Source organism: Corythoichthys intestinalis, chromosome 4 (genome assembly GCF_030265065.1).
Source record: "Corythoichthys intestinalis isolate RoL2023-P3 chromosome 4, ASM3026506v1, whole genome shotgun sequence".
Classification (NCBI taxonomy): Eukaryota; Metazoa; Chordata; class Actinopteri; order Syngnathiformes; family Syngnathidae; genus Corythoichthys; species Corythoichthys intestinalis.
Genome location: NC_080398.1, coordinates 18,037,277 through 18,056,641, shown reverse-complemented (window position 1 = coordinate 18,056,641; position 19,365 = coordinate 18,037,277). Strand labels below are relative to the sequence as shown.

At 37.4% G+C, this 19,365-nt stretch overlaps 1 protein-coding gene across 1 annotated transcript in view; it reads right to left on the bottom strand.

Annotated features, from left to right (window-relative positions):
• Nucleotides 1-18,332, bottom strand: part of LOC130914734 (A disintegrin and metalloproteinase with thrombospondin motifs 16) — a 59,453-nt gene extending 41,121 nt beyond the window's left edge. The window contains exons 1-4 of the mRNA XM_057834187.1: nt 18,167-18,332; nt 17,908-17,995; nt 15,218-15,576; nt 1,253-1,628 (exon numbers count right to left, since the gene is read on the bottom strand). Of these exons, the coding sequence (XP_057690170.1) occupies nt 1,253-1,628; nt 15,218-15,576; nt 17,908-17,995; nt 18,167-18,226 (883 nt within the window). The 5' untranslated portion in view covers nt 18,227-18,332. The remainder of the gene's footprint in view (nt 1-1,252; nt 1,629-15,217; nt 15,577-17,907; nt 17,996-18,166) is intronic.
• Between the last annotated feature and the right edge of the window lie 1,033 nt (nt 18,333-19,365).

Sequence of the window (19,365 nt, the reverse complement as noted above, 5' to 3'; positions counted from 1 at the left end):
AACCAAACGAGACAAATACCTTTTCACCAATCTGGTTTCTTGCAAGTGTAATCAGTTGATTGCAATCAGGTGCTGCTTATGTTAGTAGAAACCTCATTGGTTGAACTGTTTGTGCTGGATCTGTTGGAACAAAAACCAGGACCCACTGCGGCCCTTTGTGGAGTCGGTTTGAGACCGCTGACATACACTGAGCAATAACCGCTGGGGGTGAGTTGAGCCTTACAGCTGCAAGCGAGGGATTTCTCCCTGCATTTTTGGGACATAAAAAATAGCTAATACCTAAGGGATGGTATAACGGAAAATTTTGCGGTTCTGAAACCTTGACGTTTTCATACCACTGTATACCTTGAAACCGGTAATCGGCACATGTCTAGTGTGCACCATGTAAAATTCTTACTTTATAGCAGCATGAAAAGCTTTGGTCATACTCCGGGTAAGGAGAAACTAGGGATGCACCGAAATGAATATTCTTTGCCGAAGCATAAACTGCACTACACAGGGAGCAGCGGGACAACAACGAGGAACATCTTCCCCATCGCCTCGGCCCCCCATAACTCCCCTGTGGAGTGTAATGTACTGTACGTGGCACAATAAAAGATGTGTGGGTTTATGACTGTAAACAGCGCAGGTGTTCACTGATGTCATTCTGCAAAAAAAATTAACATTCACTTTGTTTTTACTAGTGCAAGAAAGGCTGGAGTTCTGCAGGTTAATGGTGGTAGTACCAGTCTATTACACAGCTTAAATGATCTCAAAGTCATAAGTCAAGCAGAAACATTCATCACAATGTAAAGTGACTATTTAATTCCATGTACTGTATATATTCCTAAACCTTTCCCACATTACGTCAACCAAAGCATAAACTGACACAAAGTGCTTGGTACAAAGTGTTGCCATCATGTACTAACTTGGTGATCATTTACCTCAAGCTTATATGGTAACACACACACATAACCCCCCATTGAAGTATACACTTTTTAAGAACTGTTGCATTGACAAATGTATATTTTTTTTCTTGGGAACACCTCACAGAATATTTACACCAGCCACTTTAATGAGGAAAGACTAGCCTGAAGAAAGTTAATGGGCGGAAGTTGAACAACTTGTGAATCGTCTTTTCTTTCTGGCTCATTGTGGCGTCGACTCAGCTTTTTGTATTTTTGTATTTCTGGTGCATGTTAATGGTAGCAATAACAAATTAATTTTGTCATGTTTTGGTCATTAAATATAATAAGAAATTTTCCTTACATACATTTCTTCCGTCTTCCACAGAAGTGTTGCCTCAGCTTCTCCGTGTGTATGGAGTCTTCGGCTTTTTGATAGTATTTGTGGTCATTTCCCCTGCTGCGATGTGCTTGCTGCTCATCATGTGTGTCACTGTTACGAAAATGATTCTTTTGCTGGCGCTCCTGGTCTTCTTCACCAGTCTGTAATTTGGTTGGCATTTTACTGGTATAATCTGCTGATCTCTTCTGAACCACCCGAGAGTGATGACCTCTTTCCCTGTCACTCTTGTAGAGGATGTGTGGTTGGTGATGGGAAGGTGCTGTGTAGTTCTCTCTCAGGGCTAATTGGTGGGACACAGGCCTCAAGAAGTAGTCTGCATCTTGAGTGCGTATCAAACCTGTCTGGAAAGAAAAATGCAAAGTCAAGTTATCCTAAAAACGGTGGCTCCCAACAATGAAACAAGCAGAGTTCATATTTATTTGCAATTACAGTAAGCCATACATTCATCGGCCAGAATGTTAGATCAGTTGCAATAGTGTAAAGCTGCCCTACATCATATTAAGAGTTGTATCGATCATTATAAAGAGAATAAATGTAAAATTTACTGTACATTACTGTTAAGATATAATATTTGATACATCTTTTGTATTGGAATTAATTATAGTGCTCGGCCAGAATTGTGTCTGGATAGTGTACAACCACAATAAGGTTATCAAAACATTATGATTTATTGTTTTCAGTACATCCAAACAGATAAAAGTTCTACTTCTATGCAAGTTGCAACATTTTCAAGCACTAGATGAGTAGAGAAATGAATGAAAAATAAATACATACAAAAAAATAAAAAATGCCATTCAAAAAGTTATATGGTCCAACATCTACAACGACTCATGGAAAGTAGCCTGAAGGGATGTAGTTATATTCCACAAAGAAATACCAACGTTCTCTTTCTCCTCTAACCTTTCTAGCCATCTCTGTCAGCAATTAGTCAAGATTCAACTTGGCGCACTTCAATTACTGGCTGTGTTTCTTCATGTTTAACATCTGTTTTGCTACTCAGGGCTACACCTTATCGAGAAATCTTTATAATGCTGTCAGATAAGAAGAAAATTGTGTGAGCATGAATGGTTCATATTCCAACAATGTCTTAAGTTTGCTCAATGTATGCTCAGTTAAAATGCAGATTGATACAGTGGTCAAGTCATTAAATATGTTCTCTGTAGTATATAGTGTAATAGGGTTGTCCCGATCACTCATTTTTTTCACCCGTGTCCTGAACACTTGATTCTGAGGGTCTTTCAATATCAAGTATACATTTAGTACCTCGGCAATTTTATTTATGAAAAAAAAAGCACATAGCGGAAAACCCAGACGTGAAAAAGCAGTCTCTGCTCTTGCACTTCTCTTTAAAAGGAAACTGCTGTATTTTAAGCCAAAACAACTGTTGTGTTTGATAGAACAATATGTCTATATGCTGCCGTAGCAGATCCATGGCCTATTAAGCCTCTGAACTATTTTTAGGTTAAATGGGTAAATATATGAAAAAGACCACTCCTTAATGTGTGTGATTTCTGCATCGCGACCCTTGTTATATTACCATGTGTCACCCATAAAATCCCTCAAAAATCCAGCTGTGGCCATTCACAGCTGTGTCTTGACACTCAGGTATACATGCTACATGGAGTTTTTGGATCGAAACAAGGTATGTACGCAATAATATCTCGTTAAAGTCATGGGGTCTATAAATTTGTTCTCGCGTGCTCTCACCTCCAGATAGGGTTTTGCTGTTAAAAAAAAAAAAAAGTTTTTTAAACAATGCCCTCCTGTTCAAAATATTTCTTCCCCCAGAAAATTGAGATTTTAAGCTTTCAATGATGTATCACACATGCATATGGGACAATTTTGGAAAATTGGCCAAATTGGGGGTCTCAGAGCAGAACTTCACGTCACCTGAGTGTTTTCCGCCACATCCAAATGTAAAAGATTTCCATACTTCAGACATTATCTATCATTCTTGCATGAGTCTATTTTAACGTTAGTCTCCCTAGACACCCAGCATAACATTTTCCGAACAGCGGTGTTTGCTTCTGCTTCCTTTGTTTACTGTATGTGTGTTTTGTAATGTTGCGTAGTACAAAAAATATACTTTTTCGTTTCGTTTATACAATGTCCTTGTACATTTTTATTATTTTGTTGCTTAGTAGTCTTTACAGATTAAAACAATAAATAACTCTGTAAAACCATGTTTTTTTCACCCGATTCTGGTCTTCTGAAAATGACGTGATCGGGCTTATTTCCATTCACATAATCAGATCGTGGACATCCCAAGTATATCATTTTTAATTTGAGTTTACTAAGATCTAGAGAAAGTACTGTACACACACGTGTACGCACCCACACTCTATCACTCAATAATTTTCATAAGTTGGGAAACCTGGTATATGTAGTTTGTACAGCATGTATATGCTGGCTCAGTAGAAATTAAGTATGCATAGTATGTATGTTACTGTGTCTGGATACATACAACAAATGTTCGTAAATGTCAACAGTCAGTTAGGTCTGTGCATAGCTACTGTTTATTTGCATACTGACTCCGCTCATTAAATGAGAATTTACTGAGTCTCAGCGTCTGGCTGCTGTCTAATAATCCAGGAGTGGCAGGGTGGACGAGTGGTTAGTATGAAGAGTTTGCATGTTCTCCCCATACCTGTGTGGGTTTCATCTCACATCCCCGAAAAAGAGAAATAAAATGACCTAAACCCATAATAAAAATTGGCACAATGCATACAAGGAAGTACTCATCTGTTACGTCTTGTAAAATGACCAAAAAGAAAGAAAGAGGGAAAAAACGATATCATTTGAACAGCTAATTGAGTCATTTTTAAGTGTATTTAATGAATTCTGCAAATTTGCGATTCTTTTAGTACATATTTTTTTAATTTTTACCCCTGAACCTCTCAATTCCTTGAATCTGCCAATCAGTCATTTGTGCTTTGTGGATCCCCCATCCAAAAAGCATAATAAAACAGACGCAATATCAAATAAAACTAATGCCCTATAACATTTAATCAGAAATCAAGAAATTATTCATAGAAATTGATTGATTGATTGATTGATTTTTTTTTTTACATCAAATTCATATGCAGTTTTGTAATAGCTACTGTATGCATTTAATTTACCACATTTTTCGGACTGTAAGTCGCACCTGAGTATAAGTCATATACGTATAAGTCGCATTTTGGGGGGAAATCTACTTAATAAAACCAACACATAGAACAGATATGTCATCTGTAAAGGCAATTTAAAATAAAAATACAATAGAGAACAACATGCTGAATAAGTGTTCAGTATGATAATGTTATCTGATGCATGAACAACGAAATGCGAACGTGGCCGGTATTTTAACGTAACACAGCTATTAAGAGTTATTCAGATAACTACAGCATAAATAACATGCTAACAAGTATACCAAACCATCAGTGTAACTCCAAATTTCCAAAACACCAAAATAACAAGTGAAATGATATAATAATGTGGTAATAATTTCACACATAAATCGCTCCAGAGTATACATCGCACCCACAGCCAAACTATAAAAAAAAAAAACGTGACTTAAAGTCCAAAAAATTCGGTACTCTATTACCTATGCTGTACATAAAAATACAGTATACAGTGGTACTTCTACATACGAAGTTAATTTGTTCCAGGACCTTGTTTGTAAGTCAAAATGGTCGCATGTTGAGCAGGTTTTTCTCCATAAGAATACATTATAAATCCATTAATTCGTTCCACAGCCCGAAAACCTACATTAAATCCTTAATAAATACTGCTGGTACTATTGCAAATAGCAATTACACAGAGCAAAAGGAATAAATTATTAATAAAAATTGGGAATAGTAATCATAATAATATTAATAATAATACCGGTAATAATTAGGGCTGTCATACGATTAAAATTTTTAATCGAGTAAATTACAGCTTAAAAATTAATTAATCGCAATTAATCGCAATTCAAACCATCTATAAAATATGCCATATTTTTCTGTAAATTATTGTTGAAATGGAAAGATAAGACACAAGATGGATATATATATTCAACATGGGGTACATAAGGACTGTATTTGTTTATGATAGCAATAAATCAACAAGATGGCATTAACATTATTAACATTCTGTTAAAGCGATCCATGGATAGAAAGACTTGTAGTTCTTAAAAGATAAATGTTAGTACAAGTTATAGAAATGTCATATTAAAACCCTATCTTAATGTTTTCGTTTTAATAAAATTTGTAACATTTTCAATCAAAAAATAAACTAGTAGCCCTATTCTGTCCTCAATGTGTGTGAGTACACAAATTGACAGAGAGCGAACATAAGTTCCAAAAAGAAATCAGACGGTGGGGCAAAGTTGCATGGGCTATAAAATCAGTCACACCCAAGCACTAGCAGAAGGCAGCAAAACTCCACAAAACCACAATTAAGAAGTGGGCATTTCACTGTACTTTCATTTAAATCTGTCTGAGGGGGGCATGTGCGTTAATCGCGTCAAATATTTTAACGTGATTAATTAAAAAAAATTAATTACTGCCCGTTAACGCGATAATTTTGACAGCCCTAGTAATAATGTAATGAATTGGGCTCTAATGTGGCAGATGTGTTTTGCATGGTGTACCTGAACGCACCACATGGCTGACGTGACAGAGTGAGAGAGTATGTTTTACTTTCACTTAGTTCAGCTGCAGCAGACAGTAGGCATGTTGTGTTGCACAAGTTTTGAAATAAATGATTAAAAACCTTACGAAGCTGGCGATTTTTTGGCGATGTTACCACAATAATAATTGTCACCTTAACTTATAAAGACTGGCGAACGGCGGTCAGAGGAGGACCGTCGAGATTATGGCCGTATTGACAAGGAGTTCATGAACTGGCACACCACACTCATATTTTTCTATCATTTCCATCTTCATTTGAATGGTAAGACCCACCTTTTTTCTTTTTTTACCACCTGCTTTAACATTCTTGAAACCCATGTTGATTTCTCTCACAAGAAAATGAAACAATGAAAATGCGACGCTGTCAAAAATCGTCGTATTTTGAGCATTTCGGCGGAAGTAGAAACAAATGGTGAGTCAAATTTTACGTCGGATGTCGAAAAACATTGTGTGTCGAAGCAATCATATGTCAAGGTACCACTGTACTTGTAGTGGCATATTGCAGCAAATATGTCCTTTTTTGATGTTTATGTGTGACTACAACCAACATCTTTTTAGAGGAGCAGCTACCATGAATGAGTGCCTTGCATATTTTGCAGCACAGACCACCATTTAGAGAAATACTATTTTTTTTCTGTTCAAAATGTATGCTGATGTTTTTGTTTTTGCATCCCTGTACTCACAATCGGCATAAAACAGAAAGTAATACGTTCTTTTGATGCAATTTGGTAAACCTTTTGACTTCATTCGAAACACACTTTTACCTATGAGTAATTGAATGTTAACAGATATAGATTTTACAAAACCACTGTCACTCATTCATCTTAAAGCATAATCGTAAACAAAACAGTATGCAGTACATCCAGTGCTTCGACATCCCTATGTGAAGAGATGAGGTCACTACATTGAGTTGGCCTACATAGCAAAGTCATCACATTACACACTGTACTCTACGAGGTGCAAATAGCAGTCATAAAATGCCCGAAACACTACTTGGGAGGGCGCAAACAGCTGGACCCTTTGGAGTCAGACACATCCAGACAAGCTGCAACAGGAACGGGTGGGAGGGTTACTGAAAACGGAACTAAGAAGAGGAAATATTCAGTGTGTTAAATCGTGCACCTTACCACGTGTGTGGAATCCCCTTTCCTCCTTGAGTAAAGTCCAAAAATAGTTTGGAACACATTTTTTCCTAACAACAATTAATATTATAGGTGGCAAAAGCAAATGCAGCGCTGCAATAGAATCGACCTGAATGTTCTCCGAGCAATGGTAATCCAACAAAGATATTCACACCATTTATTTTAATAGGGCTTTGTCAATGCATGAGGCTCAATGAAGCCACGGGATTGTTGCTGGTGTCAATGCAAGCCATTCTTCAGTCATGTGCTAGCTCACTATACAAAACATATTTAAACTAGGGCTGTCAAAATTATCACGTTAACGGGCGGTAGTTAATTTTTTAAATTAATCATGTTAAAATATTTGATGCAATTAACGCACATGCCCCGCTCAAACAGATTAAAGTGACGGCACAGTGATTTGTCCACTTGTTACATGTGTTTTTCTGTGTTTTGTCGCCCTCTGCTGGCGCTTGGGTGCGACTGATTTTTTAAATTGTTGACATCAACAATGGCGAGCTACTAGTTTATTTTTTGATTGAAAATGTTACAAATTTTATTAAAACGAAAACATTAAGAGGGGCTTTAATATAAAATTTCTATAACTTGTACTAACATTTCTCTTTTAAGAACTACAAGTCTGTCTATCCATGGATCGCTTTAAAGTGATCCTCTAACTTAAATACATGTAGGCTCTAATAAACCACAATTGTTTTCTTGTACTAAAATATGTTGTTAGAAACACATAAAATGTTAAATCAATGGCAATATTTTATAATATTTAGTACATATTTTGACCGTTAGTTGACGCCATGGTTTGCGGGCTCGCAGTGATGACGTCATTGGCATCTTTCCAAATGTGTAGCGTGTTCAACAATTGCTTATTGCTGCCTAAACTCGCAGAGTAAAATGCCACGATGTGCTGCTTTTGGATGCAATTTCCAGTCAAACGGAAACAAGGGGAGTGAAGTGAGTGGTCAAGGTGGAATTATTATTTTTAGTGAATAAATGTGCATAAGTGGAAGGTTCTCCCCCTTTTTGGTCCCTGTATGCACGTATCCTACCCACCACGCATTACAACTGGCCCCCGAACATTTTTCCTGGATCCTCAGTCAAGTCAGGTCCCACCGCGTCTGCAATATTGGTTTCGGATCTGTCCATAGTTTTGATTCGTCGGTCCCACCGCGGCTTTTCGGATCAGTCTATTTTGTGGAATCGACGGCCTGATCGCGGCTGGAACATTGCCATGGGATCGGTCTAATTCCTGGATCTTCGAGTGAGTAAAAAACGCGGATTTGGATTACTATTGCCATCTTTTTTGTTGACTATTCTTCGTGGGAGTTTTCCCCAAATCATACTAAATAATTAAAGCACTATGGCACGCTACAGTGACGACAGTGACTCTGACGTGGACCTTACAACAATGTTGGAGTTCGTCAGGGAACACGGGTTTGCGTGCTGCTGAGCTCCCCAGTGAAGAGTGGTCAAGGTGGAAATATTTTTTTGAGAATAAATGTGCGTAAGTGGACGCTTCTCCCCTTTTTGGTACTTATATACACGTATCCTACCTACCACGCGTTACAATGTACAAGACATGGATTAGACAAGGTGTGCTCTTTGGCCTGTACTGTATGTAAAGCACATGATAGCTCTGGATGCTAACAATCTACATAATTATATTGGGATAGGTTTGAAAACGCAATATGCCTACCTTGAATATCTGCTAATAAAACCGGAGTTCCCAACACTCTCGCTCCCAACCCGAGTTCCCAATAGACCCTACTCACCTACGTCACAAAATGACGTGTCGCTGTATCCGGCCGCCATATTGTCCGTCATTTTTTAGTCCTATTCTCAATTGTTTCAATTAGTCATGCAATTTATAGAGCAATTCATGGAAGCCCCGGTGTTATCTGACGCTGTAAACTCATTGGATCGCATAAAAGGCGTTATGTGGAAAAGCTTCAGTTTATCCATTCGCCAGATCCATATTTGATGCCTAAATCGATGTTTTTCGACCCGCTGTCTTCGCCGTCTCTGCTTGACATCTGCTACCCTGATATTTACAACTATCTTGTCCACACAAAATCAGCCTATTCTCACGAAAGTTTGAAAAACTTTAAGAGCTTGGAGGAGGTTGGGTGAAACAGGTCCTCGTCCACGAAAATTCGGCAGGAATCTATCTTGGGCTCGGGAAGGTGAGTTACGAAATTTTCAATTCAAAATCTTTTGTTCTTGCTAACATCCACTGTCAAGTCTAATGTATTTCATGTCATTTGTCAATGGAGCTAGGGCTTTTAATGTTTATATGGTTTAGCGATAGCACTCTCACTACATACATATATGATATGTAATAAATGAAGTGCGATAGCACTACTCCAGATTGTCCCTAGTTGAATTTATTTTTTGGCTTTTGACCTCATAGTGGAATTGTAAATTAATTGTATGACAACTGTCTTATTATCCCCTTATAATTATATATTTTCAGGTAGTTCATTCACAACGTCTGAGTGTATGTTGTCGGCGATTAGCCTAGCAATGATCTTAATTGTGGTTGTCAGCCCAAAACCCTCTAAATATATATTAAATGCATCTTACCAGATATAAAATGACTACTACATAATCTGTGGTAATCGTTTGGAGCCCAGTTTTCTCGTTGAATTGCAGCAGCCCATCTCGCTCTCCTCTCCGGGTCTCTCGGAATCCGGTAGAACTTCAAGTCTCTCCATCTATCTTCTCTGTTATTGCAACCGACCGCCACACACGTCTTCACCATTTTGATTACTAATGTTAACGAGCAGAAAAACACGCCATAATATGAGGAATTTACGTAGCGGTAATGCATCAACAGTATGGCGCGGGGGCGTGGTTGTGACGTCATGTGAGTAGGGTCTATAGCACTCTGTCGCTCTGTTGCCATTGAGACAGTGAGTGCATCACCAGTTTTGCCCAGCTTTTGTCTGATCAGGTATTTGCTGCACGCATTTTTCCCTGAAGCTCGTCTTGTGAACGACCGACAGTGCTGTCCTGCTCTTCACTTTTCAGATCTGGTTCAAATAGGAAGGGTAGAACTGACGACATGTTGGGAAAGCTAACTAGTGACACGCTGGAATTTCGGCATCGGGACCAGTGACGTCACGCACTGCGACGTAACAAGAATGGCGACCTATCACTTAAAATAATTTTACAAACTTTATTAAAACAAAAACATTAAGAGGGGTTTTAATATCAAATTATTATAACTCATACTAACATTTATCTTTTAAGAATTACTTGTCTTAAAAATAGAGGATCCCTTTAACAGAATGTTAATGTTAATGCCATCTTGTTGATTTATTGTTATAATAAACAAATACAGTACTTATGTACCGTATGTTGAATGTACAGTATATATCCGTCTTGTGTCTTTCCATTCCAACAATAATTTACAGAAAAGTATGGCATATTTTATAGATGGTTTGAATTGCTATTAATTATGATTAATTAATTTTTAAGCTGTGATTAATTCGATTAAAAATTTTAATCGTTTACAGCCCCAATTTAAACATATTGAGACAGACAGAGCAACACATTTTCCAACTGTCTTACAAGTCATGCATTAAGAACACTTGATTGATCTTCCATGTTTTGAAAAGTGACTGTAGCAACATTCCTGCATTCTTTAAAGCTGCATCACATCAATGGCGCATCACTCATTCTAAATATTCTTGGAAATCCCAGAGGCGTACCGTTCTGTTATTACTACCACTACAAGCCCTAAAGCAAGAAACGTCTCTTTTACAAGAGGAAAGCACAGGTACCTGCAGTAATTTGTGAGCAACATGAACTTTTCCTTTTGGCGGACTATTTTTTTTTTAATCGTATGAATAATAGTTTCATATAAATCCGAAGGAATTTTAACATGCCCACTAGGTTGAGGGACATATATATGTACATTTTGACTATGCAAAGGGATGCCTCTCTGGAAACAACCCAATTTGCAATAATTACAGCAAAGCAACGCATTTATATAACAAGATGTACAGAAAAGTGATTTGGAATAATAATTTTGGATTAAAAGAAAATGGTGTTGGATGTTGCGATCTCAAACATTGCGCCGCTTGCAGCTTCATTGCATACAATTACAGTTCAGTCATGCATACATTCTGTCATATTCCATTATTGGCTCCACAGTCAAAGCTACTTGATTCTCTCTCTGTCGAACTACAGAATTGTCTAACAATACCCTAGACTTGCATCATTAAATAGCACCAAAGAACAGTGATTTATGAAAAACAACCGCGGAAAGACATGAACTCTCCAACAAAAACTTGTGTCAGCAGTTCAGAGTGAAAGTGAAGGCTACCATGTGTGGAACACTTGCTCATATGATTTTCAAGAGCAACATGATACTATGGGCATACATATACACTATATACATATATATAAATATATAAATACATATATATATATATATATATATATATATATATATATATATATATATATATACATATATATATATATATATATATATATATATATATATATATATATATATATATATATATATATATATATATACATACACACTATATATATACACACACATACATATACACTATATATATATATATATATATATATATACTATATATATATATATATATATATATATATATATATATATTTATATACACACACACATACATATACACTATATATACATATATATATACACACATACATATACACTATATATATATATACTTATACATATACACTATATATATATATTAGGGCTGTCAAAATTATCGCGTTAACGGGCGTTAATTATTTTTTTTAATTAATCACGTTAAAATATTTGACGCAATTAACGCACTTGCCCAGCTCAGACAGATTTAAATGACAGTAGAGTGAAAGGCCCACTTGTTAATTGTGTTTTGCGGAGTTTTGCTGCCCTCTGCTGGCACTTGGGTGCGACTGATTTTATAGTGTAAGTAATTATTGACATCAACAATGGCGGGCTACTAGTTTATTTTTTGATTGAAAATTTTACAAATTTTATTAAAACGAAAACATTAAGAGGGGTTTTAATATAAAATTTCTATAACTTGTACTAACATTTTATCTTTTAAGAACTACAAGTCTTTCTCTCTATGGATCACTTTAACAGAATGTTAATAATGTTAATGCCATCTTGTTGATTTATTGTTATAATACACAAATACAGTCCTTATGTACCGCATGTTGAATATATATATCCATCTTGTGTCTTATCTTTCCGTTCCAAAAATAATTTACAGAAAAATACGGCATATTATATAGATGGTTTGAATTGCGATTAATTGCGATTAATTACGATTAATTAATTTTTAAGCTGTAATTAACTCGATTAAAAATTTTAATCGTTTGACAGCCCTAATATATATATATATATATATATATATATATATATTAGAGATGTCGATCGATCGAGTCTGATCACGTCATTTTCAAAGTATCGGAATCGGCAAAAAAATATTGGACATGCCTTTTTTTAATGTATATATATTTTTTAATTAAATCGTTTTCTAATTGTATTTAACGTTGAAGACATTATGTGTTACACTCTTCCAGAGTCTTTAGTTTAAGCTTAAGGTAAGGTTATCAAATTTATCGCGTTAACGGCGAGAATTAATATTTTTTACATTTATCACGTTACAATATTTAACACATTTAATGCATGAGCTGCATGACCCACTCACGCATTGTCGCGTTCAATCTATAATGGCGCCATTTTACCCATACAGCATATAGAGCTAAAAGGCAGCGTAAAATGAGTAGAGAGAATTTTGGCAGCCTTTGGAGCCTTTTTTTAAATGGCTAAAGCCTTACAATCCCTCTCCCAATGATTAGAATAATCGTGGGAAGCAATGTGGGGAAGAAAGGTAGTAGTTGATCTTTTTCTTAACACCCTATGTTATTTCACAACGCAGAGAAGATATATCAATTGGTACCACGACGCACAGTCATGGTTGCACTTCCCATCATGCATTTGGGCAGAAGTTAAATGGCTACAGTATCATTTACTGAAAGCTCAACAAATACACTAGATGGCAATATTTAGTCACAATATACAAAGTCACATTTAGAATTACAAGTCTTTCTATCCGTGGATCTCTCTCACAGAATGAATGTTAATAATGTAAATGCCATCTTGAGGATTTATTGTCATAATAAACAAATACAGTACTGTATGTACTGTATGTTGAATGTATATATTTGTCTGAGTTTTATTAATTTTTTTCTTAATGCATTGCCAAAATGTATAATATCGTGAAAAATTATCGTGAATGATTGGAATTGAATCGGGAGCAAAAAAAAAAGCAGTCGGATCGGGAAATATCGGGATCGGCAGATACTCAAACGAAAATGTTCAAGATCGGATCGGGAGCAAAAAAACATTTCAGTAGTTCAGATATTCCCATTTCCACATGTTAGTTGCAGGTGACCATTTCAGATATGTAGTCTGCTTGGCTCTGCTTGTAACACCTTGTCCTGAGCTGAGCAAACTCTATGTGGGTGCCCACAGCCCAAGAAAATGCATGCATTGACTTTACATGTTTAAACCTTTTTCACACACAAAAAGGTGTTTAGGCGAATCAGAATTTCTCCTACTTATTTGAATGACCAATGTTTCCCATTTGCCATTTCTCTACCCTCTCATGTCTGTCATGAGATTGTGTAAAAAATATTCATAGGCAAAAGCCAAAACATGAAGCAGTGTTTTGACGTTAACGTCCTTTGACTTACCTTCAATGTGGTATATACTGTATATACCGTACTGTATATATTTTTAATGAATGGATGAACTGCTGAATACCAGTGGATACAGTAATCGGTTGAAATAAACAAAATAATAAGCAACAAAATAGCCTGACCTGCTCATATAGCCTTGAAATAATTTGAATGACATGTCATCTGCTTTGTACTTGAACTTGAACTCGGAAAAAAAACAATGTGGAATTGATCTGCCTACTGTGAATGTCTGTTCAATTCTGAGCGGATTACATGTGTATTAATGTAGTCCTTTGTTCTCCTGAATGCTAAGAGGACTTGCATAGCAACTTGTGGTCTTATATTGGAGCTGCTTCACTTAAGCTTAATCATTGTCATTCCCTCTTTATTTTTATGCAGCAAATACGACCACCGAGAAAAGAAAATGAAATTTTGCCAACTGTCTCCACAGAACAAAAGTGGGGCATGAAGTGAGGATTTGTCATCGTCTCAATAAGACCACAATACACCACCTGAACATGCACAAGCGCATGTATCCCCCCACTCCCCCCAAAATACCCAAATTTTTTTTAAAACAACGCTATCAAACACATGGAAACGGCCCACCAGGTCATCCAATCAGGTCGGCGGCATTGTTCTGCCTGATAGGCACGTTATAGTTCTTACAGTACATGCAAAATCCCAATCCTTTATTTTGACACTGATGCGTTGAGCTGTGCTCCTGCTGAAGCAATGCCTGTGTATAACTTTGTACATAATATTGTTGTTCAGCAAATTCATTTGCAGTTACTAATGATCAAGGGAGGTCGCATGTTTAATGAAACCTTTCTGCGAATGAGAATGTTTAACTACATGTCACTGTAACACAATGCCTACCATGCATTTTGATGTATTCATTTACAAGGCAGAGGAACGAGTACACTTTCATTCAGAAAATTTCCTACTTTGGTTTTCAGAATGTGATCAGTCAAATAGAAGTTGTCATGATTTCAAGACTGACTATGGTTGCTATTTGTGCCATTAGAAACTGAATCTTCAATTTAGGCATTCCATCAACTCAGTAGCTGAAATATAACGTTCATAAATCCAGTTGTTTATCTGTTCTTTTGCCTTTTATAAATGTGTTAAAACTCTGAAAGGATCATCATTTTTTCCTTTAAAAATCTATAGTCTCATTAGTTGAACTTAAATTCTCACGGAATGTCTATACTGTCAGTGGTCGCAATAGGAGATCAATTTCGAAAATATGGTTCTTACCTGGCACTGTTACGAATCACTTGCTACATTTGTTGAAATGAAGATGAAATGTGCACATTTTCTGCACAGACCTGCCTTATCAACTCCCACCTTCTCAATGAAACCCTCCCATAAATTGACTCTAGGCATGTTCAGACTCACCATCCCCGTGCATGTGGACAGCGCCACTGACGAGTTGACCTTTAGCCTCAGTGATCCCTGGTAAAAGCATTGGTGGTCCTGTTGGTAAGCCCTTAGGCTCTTGGTGCCGTTTTTTCCCAGGACCTGTATGGTGAAGCCAGGTGCAATCAGGGTCTTGGATGTCTCCTGTAGCTCCATGTGGAAGTCCTGCCCCAAGCCGCTCACCCGGAAGTGAGTCGTTTCATCGCCATCATTAGCGTTTGATGTGGATGCATTTGAAGACAGGGATCTTCGTCGTCTTCTACGTTGATGATGGGTTATTTCATGTGTGATGTACACCCCTTGATGGTTGACCTCATATGGAGAAACAATCTCATACTCTGGTAAGGATTAGAGAGTGACAAATTAAAATAATATTAGGAAAATAAATAAAATGCAGTCAAACAACTGAAGTCAAGATTAAAATAAACTTTAGATTCATTTTATTTCACTTCACATACCACTTTAATTCACATTAAAATACGGGTATAATACGTGTGTGTCCATTCACAGCAAATGCCATCTGCTCAATAATGGCCTGATCTGCTTGACTAGTTCAGATAGTAACAACCCAGTGATCAGAGCCTCTTCTTACTTTGGTATATTTGTGTGAGTCTGCTGCTCAGTCCACAGGCTGGACCAGGTGGTTGTTCGTTTAATACTTCTCTGTCATATATGATGTCTTTACCTTATATAGTCATTTACAACTTTATGTCCTTTCATTGTGGCTGCTCCTGTTCAAATATGTTCCCATGTTTTATATTCTTAGTATGCATATTGTTCCTGTTGATTAATTCTCCTCAACAGGCCTTGCTTAATTTTGTTGGAAGGGTCAAAATAAAAATAAAAAATTGAAGAATTTGAGATATTTGCAACCCAGCTACTTCAATAGTTTTTACTTTATTTCTTGTATTCAATTATTTTTGTTAACTTTGCTAAGGTCAAGTAACTACAGGTCATAAAGGCAGATGGTTAAAGACATGGTCTCCTTGGACCAACTATGTGTATCTTTAATGACCCATGATAATTGAACCAAAAGTGGTGTAACCTTTTGGGCCACTACACAATTACTTTTCCAAATGTAGAAACCACTCCACACCACATTGTGCTGATCAGTACTGAATCGCCCTGTAAAACTCAATTCTTTTTTTTGCTCCCATGCATATACAGTATTCTAAGAACACAAAGCTTTTCATTCACATTATAGAGTGTTTACTGTGACTATAAACTTGAGTCTGCAAATCACCAGCAAGCAATCATATTCAATTTCATTTTTGACTTTGATATTCTCTTATATGAAATGGACAACTAAAAGTGATACACGGTAGAATTATCAGCTATTTGCGAACATAAGTATCGTGACAACCTTGACTCAAAGTCAATAAAAGCCATTCTCAGTTACAACATACTATGACAAAGCCCAAATAGCACAGAGACTTAAATGGTGGTATGAAGTGCTGGTAGAGAGACTCGGTGGTGCATCTCGATGCTGACAAAAGCACATCCTCTCAACATGATGTATGCTTTTTAATGGGTTCATTTATTTCAAGCACTGGGTGCTACCTCTGCTTATTTTTAACATGGGTGGTCACAGCGTGGAGTCAATCTCGAAGCCTTGAAGTGTTTTAGCTCTGTGATCATACCACAAAGACCCCAAGGGAGCCCTCAAATCCTTCAAGTCTGAAGAGTCTACTTTGCAGACATGAAGGTACTTAGGCAAAACACAGTATATGCCTTCCTATGTTGGTCAACCTTCCCCCAACACACACACACAATTAAGTCCACTCATGTTTGTCCCCCACACCCCTTAACTCTAAAACCATCTGCAGCGACCCATGTCTGACAGTATACAAACAAAGAGTCTGCGGGAACTGAGCACAGAAAGCACACACATATCTTGTCTGATGGAACGTGACGAGATCCTGCAGTGGTTAGTTTGTGGCTTTAGTAGCCCCTGAGTGCCATTACTAGGCTGACTGATATGAAGTCTCACCACATGGGTTGGGATGGACATGCGAGGTCTTTTCCTATCTACTTGAGAAATAATCTATTGTATGTAGGCCTACTGTATATGATAAACTTTTTTTTTTTTTTTTCTGTTTAAAAAGCCGAAAGAGCTGTAACAACCTCATGTCATGCCAGACAATCAGACACCATAAAATTTCAATGGTCCTCATCCACATGCACGAGTTCAGTTTTGGATGGTTAATTTGTCACAGTTTCTGCTTATATTGGCAACTTGTAAAACTATCTAATAATCTGCATGGCTGAGTGGCCAAAACAGTTGCTGATGCAGCAAACCACTCTGATTTTATTGAAGGGGGGCGGGGGGTAGCCCTCAAATAACCGCTTGCTTAAGATTAATAAATCACCTGGGCACAAACACTTGGTATTTGATAAAATATTAATGGCAGAAGAAGCCATTCTAAAAAAACGAATGAAACTATTTTATAGAGCCTTCCGAACTATGCCTCCTCGCTTCAAATACGCGATGAATGAACCATGTAGACTGTGGTGAATGCACACAGAGAACGTGTAATAATCGTATCCCACAGAGGTAAACTGAGATACAACATTTGCGCGCAGATGCTGCACAGTTGAAGAGGGAAGCACGTAAAAAATTAAATGTCATCTCATTAAATTTCAGTTGAAAAAGTTTTATATGAAAATACCTGTGTGCTTAGATAAACCAAGAGAACGAAGTACATCAGATGAGCCGGTATAGTCAACACCTGCAGCACCATTTCTTAAAAGATCACCCTGAAAGAATTAATACAAACACACATAACAACGTTTCATTTCAATGCATTGAATCTGCATAAGTGGAATGAATCTTAACACATTGCGTTTTCCTTTATACACTCGCAATTTTACAACGTTCATGTTTATGAACGCCTCCTTCTAGGTGCTGCGATCACGTCAAAGATTTACCTGATTCAACGCGAGACTGCAAGCCAAATCGAATAATAACACAGCCCAGAACCGGCCCATCCTCACAACATAGGTCCGTGTCAAAGCCGCCGTGACTCCAGGTGACCCCCTCTTACCCGGTAACCTAATGTTCCGTTCGCTCGCACTAAAATCATGTAGGAGTGAAAACAACTACTACTACAGTGATGAATGGACCATCACCTGCTTTCGTCGCCTATATAGTCCTTCACTTGCGCCACTTTGTTCCAACTTCCAAGAGTTTGTCTTGAGTCTCTCTCTCTCTCTCTCTCTCTCTCTCTCTCTCTCTCTCTCTCTCTCTCGCTCTCTCTCTCTCTCTGTCGCTCTCATTGACTCCCACCATCATCATGTGACTGGCGCCGTGTTATAGGTCGTGGCAGAACCACACTTCTGCGGCAAGTTTAGTCTTTAAATCCCCTCTGCAACCTAAAAAAATGCCTATTGGTTGCGGCATATTGTACATCTGTGCTAAAATGTACAAAAACGTAGAACTCATAAGGTGTATCCCGTAATTTTCGGACTATAAGCCGCTACCCCCCCCCCCCCCCCCCATTTTGAATCCTGCGGTTTACAGTCCAGTGTGGCTAATTTGTTGATTTATTTTGGTTAATATAGACAACACTTTCTTTGACAGCGACGTGGTCAGACTGCCATAAGACAGTCATAATCAGAGGCGTAGCGTCCCATTAGGCATACGCAGGCAATTGCCTAGGGCCCCCAGCCAGCAGGGGCCCCCCAGAGGCACACAATGATTTATTTAGCGCACTCAGCTTCACCGCACTGTCGTAGCTACAAGTATTGGGAGTGATTCAATACCATGGAATCATTTGACAGATTATCCAACAATTCTGTTATCAGTCCCAATTAGCATACATGTTTAAACAAGGCCAATCAATTTTAACACTGAATGTATATGCAAAGGGTGATTCACCAAGAACTTTATGAAAAGTCCTTGCTGAAATATTTTATGTTGGTTTTCACAGGCCACCTCATTATTCATGTGACTACTTAAAGAAATGGGGATTTTTCCAAGAAAGTCTATCAATGGGCCTATCATATTCCTCGTTAAATACTCTATAAGAAAAATATAACATACAGTGCCTTGCAAAAGTATTCGGCCCCCTTGAATCTTGCAACCTTTCGCCACATTTCAGGCTTCAAACATAAAGATATGAAATTTA